The sequence below is a fragment of the Pygoscelis adeliae genome, unplaced genomic scaffold (assembly GCF_000699105.1).
Source record: "Pygoscelis adeliae isolate BGI_AS28 unplaced genomic scaffold, ASM69910v1 Scaffold41, whole genome shotgun sequence".
NCBI lineage: Eukaryota > Metazoa > Chordata > Aves > Sphenisciformes > Spheniscidae > Pygoscelis > Pygoscelis adeliae.
Window position 1 is genome coordinate 5,263,473 of NW_008824373.1, and position 10,649 is coordinate 5,274,121.

The 10,649-nt window shown below is 36.0% G+C and overlaps 1 protein-coding gene across 1 annotated transcript in view; it reads right to left on the bottom strand.

Moving 5' to 3' along the window:
• ASCC3 (activating signal cointegrator 1 complex subunit 3) overlaps positions 1-10,649 on the bottom strand; it is a 273,528-nt gene that overhangs the window by 95,583 nt on the left and 167,296 nt on the right. The window contains exons 14-15 of the mRNA XM_009320160.1: positions 9,302-9,493; positions 8,749-8,973 (exon numbers count right to left, since the gene is read on the bottom strand). Coding sequence (XP_009318435.1) covers positions 8,749-8,973; positions 9,302-9,493 — 417 coding nt within the window. The remainder of the gene's footprint in view (positions 1-8,748; positions 8,974-9,301; positions 9,494-10,649) is intronic.

Below are 10,649 nucleotides of genomic sequence, written 5' to 3' on the forward strand. Positions count from 1 at the left end.
TTCCTGCATGTCCCATAAATAAATATCTTTTGGTTGTTGCTGGTTGTTTAAAACAAGTCAGTCCTCTTACCAAATTTTTGTGATCCATTACTACATTTTTTAAGTTATTTTTGTTTTATTGGCATTTGGATTTCATATAAACATTCCACATGACTTGGCAAAAATTAAAATACCCTAATCAACTGTAAGTCATTTCATATGTATGTTCAGATCTAAGCATCTAGACCTTAATAATAATATATTCTTTTTGAAATAACATAAATACGTGGTCAAAAATAATAATGCAAGCGAAATCTGCCCTAAGTTAAAATAACTTAAATCTGGCAAAACCTTGTTGATATCGGTGACTAATAGCATGGAGTAACCCCAACCTTTGTCTCACATATTTTTCAAGTGATATTTTGTTCTTCAACAGCATAGGGAGGTCGCGGGAAGCCCCATTGTGTTGTTTTTCAAAGTGTGTAGCTACACAATGCACTGAAGTAGGTACAAAAACATTCAGTTCTTCATAGACTACTACAGGGAACACATCTAATACAGCCCACAGGTTATTATTACTCAATTTGCTACCCAGGTTAATTTCAGCATTTGGTTTCTTCCCACGATTCAAATATCTTTCAGTCCACAACTTGAAATAGCATAACAACATAGTCCAATAGCAACATTTCCCCCCAACCAACCACTTTCACAATCATGGAAACATAAAATTCTCATTACCGATGACAGTGAAGTCTGACAATTAAAAGAAACAAAACAAAACACATTTTTTTGCCTCATTTGTTCAAATATCTGATTCTATTACTTATAAATTAATTATTTTCGTAAGTTAAAACTGAGGGGGAAAAAGTGATTATGAAATACAGTTGGGTTTCAGATATGGTACTGAAATCTAATACTGCACTTTCCTTCCTCCACCAACTTCAATGAATGTTCACTGAAGAATATGCAGAGCCAAAAAAAAAAAGGCAACTTCCAAATATTTGCTGCCATCTAGTGTTCAAGTGAAGTTCTTATAGATTATTTGAAAACGTATACCTTTGTTAAAAGAGTATGAATGATGGAAGTTACCTTATTAATACAAACACTTAAGAGTAATTATGAAATAAACTATTTACAAAGTTAGGAGAGGACCTCTGTTAAGACCTAGAATATGTAGTATTCATGAAATCAATAAATAGACAAGGTGATACTTTATTAAAATAAACAAAGAAGAAAAAAAGTTCTAAATTTTCCAGCATTTCCTCAACCATGTATTATGTATTTTGTTACAGATAGAATAATAAATGAGTAGAAATATTTACTATGTTGACATTGTATTGTTTGATTGCACCAGTCATCACAAAATGCTTTTTTTTTCAACTGTACAAATACAAATAATCATGTTGCGTTCACAAAATGGAAACTCGAGTACTGTATTAATCCAACTCACTGTGTCATTTTAAATAAAAAAAAAATCATCAGCATCACGAATTTTCAACTAATTGTTCAATGGCTGATGTCACCATCACCGAGTGATGTGCTTAGTAGTCTGCATTTTCATTAAATGATTTTTTTTTTACAAATGCTATCCCACAGATTTTATCAGGTTGAACAGTATTTCAGAGGAGGCGTTTCTGATTTTCAAAAAAGTGTAAACTGATACAAGTAGCACAGCTTTTTGGGGGTAGTTTTTGAAAAATGAAGTTTTTTTCTCTGATATTTCTATACAGATTAGAAAAGGGCATCAAAATATTACTAATACATAATAAATATTATATACAGTATATATTATCATATATTATACAATATACTGTATTTTTAACATAAGAATGTTTAATTACTATTATATTTATATAATTGAGCCAGATTACATTGACAAAAAATTTCTATATATGAATCAAATATTTGTTGTTAAGGCAAGAGAGCAAGGAATCTTTCTAACAACCTAATAAGCAATTTTCCGTTTGCTTTGGAAACCAGTGTATTTTGAATTACCATTTCAGCATCTGAAGTGATTATGGTCTTATTACTGTATGGCTTTTGAAATAATTTCTTAATGCTACTAGAATTTTCCCAAGTGGCACAGAATCTCCTCCAACCACATGTGACCAAAGGACTTTTTATAAGTACAACCAAACTACACAAGAGTTGTCATTATCTGTTAACTCCAATGGAAGAAGGTGGGGGGAGAATGGATGAGGTTGCTGGTCTCATTCAGGTCAGGTCAGGGCCCCGGACACCGAGGGAGCAAAACTTCAATTCCGTCCAGCCTGCACTTTGCCTCATATATCCAGATTAGCCATCGAGCCACCCAGCTCCTGAGTGATTTTTTTGGAAGGGCTTTGAAGAAACTCTGTCTCTTCTGAGAACCACAATAGTTGCCCACTCTTTCAAGGCAAAAAACAGATTAGGAGGTTTGTCCAAACTAAACAAGTCACCACCTCATGTTTCTGGCTTCACAACAAAATTGTAAGTAAATGCGAGGAAAGGCATACCCCTGGGGAAGGTATAGCTACTGTCCGGTACTGCAAATCCTCTCCTCAGTTTCTAGCAAAGGAGTCATCCCTGCAACAAGCTGGGGTCCAGCTGTGGATGTCAGGGAGGGCTCTATCAGGTGGAAACAATTAGGGAAGGAATGGTGACCTGCATTGTATGAGCTATTGATGATAGTTCCCAGATAAGTTAAAGTTTATGGTCTAATTAAACCACATCCCCTGCATCTTATCTTTCTTCCTGTATTTCCAGAAAATACAGCCGTAGGTATTTTCTGTTTGCCAGCTGGTCAACTGACCCAGGACTCGCTCCTCTCGACTAAGCACCCTAACCAGCTACTTATTTTATTCCTTTTTACATTCCATTATGCCCAGTGGCACAACTTCAGCAGAAAAGAAAAAGGGCATCTCCATGCCTATGTTGAGCATCACTGACCATTTACTCTTCTGCTCATTTTTAGAAGAAAAAAACCCAAACCCCAAAGCAAAACTCAAAACAAATCTTCAGGAGAGAATTCTCAGTGGATTGAGGTGCTGAAATACATGTTCCAAGTCTTAATTTTGGTGTCAGCTCAATGAAGTTGGGTATATTTCAGCTTTTCCCAGTCTGTAGCTTTCCTAAGAACAAATGCACTGGGACATCAAGGCCGGCATGTGATCTCTGAGATTAAATAATGGCAAATGCTGAAGGGCTGAAAGTGGCAATGAGAAACAAGCACCACATAAATTTCTCCCAAATTCTTAAACTATTGCATCTCAAGGTCTTTAGTTAAAGGTTTTGCCTTTGCATTTGATACCTTTCAATGGATTTTTATTCCATTTTTGTATAGTTTTTGAACTACTCTACCTTTTAGATACAACTCCCTGCAGCAAAGAGTGCCATGTCTAACCACCCAGCTGGCATCCTTTTGTGTTTTCTGAACCTGCCACTGACTCATCTCAGCCAATAATTCTTGCTTCTTGTCCCAGGAGAGGTGCAATTTTTTTGCCATGTCACTCATTACTTCATAAAACTCTGTCATATAATCTCCCATTTGTCTTTGTTCTCGCCCGAACCGTGCAGGCAAACTGGTGTGTTCCTTTCATAGAGGCTGATCTATTCCTTTGCCCGTCCTCTCTGAAAATTTTCTGCTTCTAGAAAATTAATTTTGAAATGAGAATTAAAAATACCCTCATTTTTTTTTCCATCATTACCCAAATTTTCTCTCCTGCACCACATAAGCCTAGATACAAAATTCAAGGCTCTGGATTCTACTTAGCGATTGTGTGGCTAGGATTACATATTGTATTACCCCAAATATCTGAATCATTGCCTCATTCTTAACACCTACCTATTTCTGCCAAGAGACCTGGTCTAGGTAAAAGCAACTTCATATTCTTGTGGAAACATGGAGTCTTCCCATATTTCCAACTGCTGCCTTCGTTCTACTAGTTCTTCTTTCAGCTACTCATCTGTCTATAATAAATTAAGAATTTAAACAATTCAGCAGTTCTTCTGGACTTTAATTGATTTCTCTTTACAACTACAGCATAAGCATTTGGATTTCCTGAATGACTTGTAATAAAAGCAGGCTCTGCTCCTAAAGTATGTCATTTTATTATATATCAGTGCAGATTTGCTGGTGCTAACAACAGGCTCTGTTACGGCAAAGATGACAGTGGTCATCAGCATACTGTCTAGATTTCTATAACAGATCAGTCAATAAACATGTATTTTTGTCTCCATATAGTGCTACTGTTACTGCCAAAGGGACAGTGTCTATAAAAGATGACCAACTTCCTAAGACCATCTACTGATCAATACAATGGCATATGTTTTAAAATGTATTTATTTTTTTCAGAATGCTGCAGCCTATGACCTACCAGTCATCTCCAGGTAAACATAACAATTCTAACACACCTGTATCCTTCTCAGAGGATTCCACTAATTTAGATCAAATCAGCATATACAGAAGTTTAGAGTGGCTCCAATTATAAAGAAATGAAGAAGTTACTTTCCAAAAAAACCTAACACAATAGCTCCTTGTATCTGCTTATAGTATTGATTTCCTGTAATCTGGCAGGCGCTAATTTTTCCTGTATGTCATGACAGAAGGATAAGTAACATCACACATATCAGATGACAAAAAAAAATGGTGGTTTCATGCCCTTGTTACTCTATTGCTTTTCAGCATTTTCCATTGCTATTCCTACTAACAACCATTTATCATAGTGATTAACAAAATTCTGACTGCATCTTCAGCTGCTGTAACTGTACTGCAGCCACAGAATCTACAGTAATTTAAAGCCATGAGTACACTGTTCTTTTCAGATAACACTACCATTACATAAAATCTGAAAAGAAATAGTTCTGTCTAAGCGAGTTCATCAGTTTCCTGCACTTTTCCCCAAACCCCAAATCCTGCGGTAGAAGTGCTGCACTTAGAAGTAGTTTTTATTATACCGTACATCACATACTTCCTATATATCTTGGATTGGATAAGATTACTACCTCCTATGAAACAGAATTATTGTTCTATTCCATTATTTTTTTCTTTAGTTCTACTATTTTAACAGGGCAGGAGAATTAACTTCTTAATTTTACACCTTCAGTGTAACCAAATTATTTTTGCAGTGTCTACCAGCAATATTTTTCAAAGTACTACTTGGATACTCAATTACTGTTAAAAGTCATTAAATTTCTATTGAGATTTCCTCTACTTCTGGAAAGAATTTCAGTAATGTGTACACATTTGAAAAGAAACTACTTAGCAGAAATACATACTTCCCCGGACGAACAAATCCTTCTCTTTTTAGGTAAAAATCTAAATAAAGCTTCACGAGTAAGATTGCTTTTATTGTTGTCAGTCTTATCTAAAATTGCTGCAACTCATTTTTTTTATTTTGTACAATTTTTAGTGTTTCATAATCACTGTAGACATTACTATTCTAAGCTCACAGAGCCCTTTCTCCCTTGAATGTCTTGCTTTTTGACGCTTTTTTTTCCTCTTAAGTATCCATTTGACATACTCAGCTGGTGCTACAGAATGGTATATACCTTTCCAAGTCTTCAGTGATTTTTTTTTTTCTTTAACAGCTTTTAAGCTAGTAGAGTGCTTACTGTTAAATGCAGGGAAAAGAAAGAAAAAAAAGAGAAAGAGAAGATACCACTACCTTTAAAATCTGCTGTGAAAATCACAAGCCTGGGACAAATTAAAATTGTTTTGTGTTCTAACAATCAACCAGGTCTTTTCCACCTTCAATGTTTTTTTTGGTGCTAACTGCACCAAAGTCAATGCTAGCAGCAGTTTGGCACCTTAATTTACTATCTAGTACACTAACATACAGAAACATACAAGCAGTCACTTGCTACATTAGAAATATTTTGTTAAGCCATTCTAAGTACTTCCGGTGAGATAAACACCTAGGACTTAAAACTAAGAATGTGCAATCTGTACAATGGAAAAGGAGGAAAGGGAGAAGAATCCTGAAGTGCAACTATAACCAAATACGTCTTTTCTTTGATACTGAAAATAGAATTACATTTAGATTTTTAAAAAATTCTTTCCTCTACATAAAAAGTTCAATGAATGTAAATTCACTTGTCCCCTCAACACCCCCCAACCCCCCCCTCCAAAAACCAAGCCCCAAAAAAACTTCCTTTAAGCTTGCATGTGACAATCATCTCTGCTTTCTGGCCTTGCTGGAAAATTTGTGATATTTTGGAACTACAGCTTAGATCAGAGGAACAACATGCTGCCCGTTAAAACCTCTCTCTCTACAAAATATTACACATTGAAAATTAATAGCTTACATCTCATGCTTTCTTAACTACATTCTCAGCTGAGAGGGAAGAAATAAGACTGGAACTCCTGGTTCATCAAGTCAAATCTTTTCCTCCTATGCAATCACATCTTCCATACAAATACCATCACTTACTACAAAATCTTCACCATATAAAAAAATTGAACTACTTCTATCTTCACTACTGATAAAAGACAGACTGTTCCAGATGTTATATTCCAGGCAAGCTTACTTATGAACAGGGTGATTAATTCTTGTACTGGCATTGGCCAAACTTCTCTTTTCTTTCTCCTATTCACTTCTAGTTCCCGCTAGTTATAGAGAGCTGTTATATCTTCTTTGAAACTTTCTTTTGCTAAGCTAACCAACAAGATTTTTTAGGGTATGTCAGTAAAGCATTTTCCCCACAAAAGCTAGCTTTTCTGCTGGAGCTCAGTGGAAGAAATACTTGAGATTCCTGGTATAATTCAGGTGGGCACACCAGTACATCCACACACCTTCTGGACAGTTTGGAGGAATACAGACCAAGCCTGAAAAAACAGTAGCGTGTAGCCATGCCATTTGTTTTTCACAGTAAGTCGATCATAGAGATCTTCTCTGACCTAGTTCACAACAGGTGCTTATTCTTCCATTGTCTTTGTAGTTCTTCACTGACCTGAAAGGCCTTCTGTGAGATGGGAGGACTAAATTTCTAATATTAAAATTAAAAAAGTAGAAAAACAAATCCTTTGCTGTGAAGGAAAGGATACCTAACTCTTTTTCCTTGTCTACTTCATGTATCTCAAGAAAAGGAACAAAGCTTTTCTACGAAATCTGGCTGGATTCTTTCCTAGTGAAAAGGTACACAGTATCCCAGGACCAGATCTATCCATCCTAACGTCTTGGGGTGCTCACCAATAACTACAGGTAATTCCTGCCTTCACAACCAACTCCAGGATTTAGATTATTACTGCTAATGTGTACGTTGCTACTATCCAATTTTAAAGAACTGAATATCCATCCAGTTCCACTTAGAGAACATTCACAGGTGTCTATCTCCAGGAATACAAAAGTGCTGTCAAAAGGAAATGGTTGAGAGCTCAACACCTGCCCACTGCAAGCATGCTTTCCGTTTATTTTTTCTCTCTCCTTTGTGGTAGAAAGAGGGATGGGAAAATTGCAAATGGCTCCTTTTCGTCACATTTGTGTCTCATGTTCTGGGGGAGTTAAATTTCTCTCTCCCGCCTTGTTTTCAGACCACTCCAGAGCCTTGAGGTAAAGAGGAGTAGCTGTGAGCGCAGACAGGTGTCAATATTTTCATTCCCTGACATTTGTGTGTGGAAATACTTGGAATACAGTTAAACCTTCTGCTTCTGATGTGTGACTGTACTTGGGCAGAGATTTTTCCTGTTAACAGGAATTGAAGAAATAACTTATGAGACCCCTTAAAAGAAAAAAAAAATCAACCAAAATCATGAATGATCAAACTTGGTCATTTGTAAAGAATCAAGGAATGAATCTTAACATTTTAAAAGGTCACTGTATCAATTTCTGCTCCTTTCCAGAATTTCCTTTTAAAATTATTATTTATGATTGAATAATGCAAAGACTTTAAAGTGATAAAAAGGTAAAAAATAAACAGAAATATGTAAGAATTACATAGATAGAACAAGCATCTTAAAAACCCAAGACTATTCCCAATAGACCAAATAAACTTCGCATCTTTCAAAGGGATGTTTTAATATCCAGATGGCACTGGATATTTCAGTTTAGCTGAACTCCTTTACTTTTATTGAAAAAAATGTCCGGTACCTTTGAAAAACAGTATTCTCTTCTTCATTTAAGCATGTTTAAATTTCTGAGAGTTCCTTGTAAAAAGTGTCTGTGTGTGTATATACATATTTTTAATTCGTTATTACAATAGATAGCTTTTGAATCATTGTATTTTAATATGACAGAGGTCAGCGCGCTCAATACAACCACAGCATTTTCAAAGAAAATGCACTTTAAGATTTAAACTGAAGCAAACTGGGAACTTGCTATTTATAATAAACCAGTTCTGATTACCACTGTAAAACAGAACAAAGAGAAGAGTTCAAGCCAAGTACATTATTCTTCCTAAATTGCAGTCAACCATGTGAAGTGAGTTTGTTTATAGACAGACAGACATGCTTTAATTTTTTGCGGATTTTAATCTGCAGTTATGCAGAACACTTACTAAATTCTAATAAAGCACTTCTGATTAAAAGGTAAATGCTATGTGTTTCTGCAGTTTTATCTTAATGGTATTTTGACCCTCCGTACTACTTCTAATACCTACTACCTTTTGTAAAAGGCCCCCAACATTTTCACATGTGTAACAGTTCACTCCTCTTAAACATACACATCTACAGACTACCAGTAATAAATAAAATTTCCATTTTAGATATTTTAAGTGTGACAATATTGCATTTTTGTTTTAAATAATATTAATCCTTTAAAGTTTGCTAGTTTCTCTAAATGATTCAAAGGTTACCTCTGCATTTAGGTTGTCTGCAAGGCTTTCAAGAAACTGGCTTTCAATTGGATTCTGCTGAGTAAGAAGAGTCAGGTAATGACTGAGTTTATCATGAGTTGTAATAATGACACCTTCTCCGAATTTGTCAAACTGAGGCCGTCCAGCTCGACCAAATATCTGCATGACATCTAAAATTCCAAGGTCAACAAAGGAGCCTCTTTTTGCAGCATATATTTGTGTTCCCTGGTTGAGGAAAAGTTAATAAAAATTAACATAAATACACATGAATATAATCCTGATGAGCTGAATACTGAAATTAAGCAAATATAGCATGATTTGAGAAGTGTACTTTAACTAATCCTTTCATAATCTTTGATATATTTAAATCTTTACTATACAAACTAGACTCCCACTGGAGAGAATCAGTTTAATGAGATATAAATAACATTTCAAGTCAATCAGACATTTCCCCTCCAGGCCCAAACCCCACAATAAAGATCTTGCTACCTAAGCTTCTTTACAGGTTTCTTTTAAGACAGATACCCATGTGCAGAGTAATGGAAGCTCTTACCTTAATAACAACAGCATGAGCAGGAAGATTGACACCCCAGGCAAGCGTAGCTGTACAAACTAGGACTTTGATATGTCCGTTAGAAAACAAGTTCTCAACCAAACTTCTGTCTTGCCGCAGCATTCCTGTATGATGAATACTAAATCCATCTGGAAACAGCTCACGTAACTGCTTATTTCTGGATCTCTGTACCTAGAATGGACAAGCATAAAAATTAAATTCACTTCTAATTACAGTACAAACAGCCTTGTATTTAAAAAAAATACAGGAAAACCTCCCACTGAAAATCATTATGAGTCATACGAAAGGAACTATTTCTATTAATGTTAAACTTTTCGTCAACACCAGTATGTCATGATTGTCTACAAATGAATTTGACTTCTATTCTTATTTTCCAAAGAATACACTTAACTGTTTAAAAGAATACTTTTATAAAAATATAGCTTCACTTAAACAGAGATCCAAATTTACTGATAACCAGTATGAACACCGAAACTGAGAACCCACTTTCCTTAAAAGCAACTCTTTCAGACTATGCAGGCAGCTAGGACAGGCTTAAGGCAGCAGGCCACACGCTATACTTAACATTAAGGAGGGGATACCCTTCCCCACCACCAGCCATTGCATCAGCTCAGCACAGCATGGATTAATAAATTCATAGTACGGAATCAAACTGTTCATCTACTCCTCATTTTTACCTTCCCCATGCGTAGGAGGCTGGGATCTCAGCGTGCAAAACCTCAGGTCCTCCAGCCTCCCACTGCGTACAAGGTCCATAAGCATGTCTCCCTTGTTTCTGGGTACTAACTTTATTATGCTTCACCTAAACCAAATATTGATTCAAAGTTAAGAAAAACTAATACACTTCCCTTCCAAACACTAAGTTCTGAAACTCAAATTGCTTTGGAGTGTGTCTTCCAGAAGCAACAGGGAAGGAAAACCAACCACTTAAAAAGGAAAACCAAACCACCAGAGTTCATGCCCAATGGGAACAGTTGTCTTTCTGTTCAGAAACATGGCTTTGGGCTAAAGCTCAAGTATCACAAAAAGTGCAGCTATTTTATTACAATTAAGATGACAGGAGGAAAGGCACGGTAACCCTGTTGTAAACTGGAATAAAGGACCCTCAATCAAGCTTATATGAGCTTTAATGTAAGGTCAGAAAGCATGCCATATACAAGCTCTTTACCCTCGCCCCTGGCTAGTGGTTCCTTAGATCTTCATGTTTCAATGTCCCTGATTTGCCACCAACACCTCTGATCTTCCTCCCATCTCTTCCACATTCCTAACTGCTGCACTCACTGCCTTCCCAAATCAATCACTGCTGAATATGACACCAGGAGGGTTG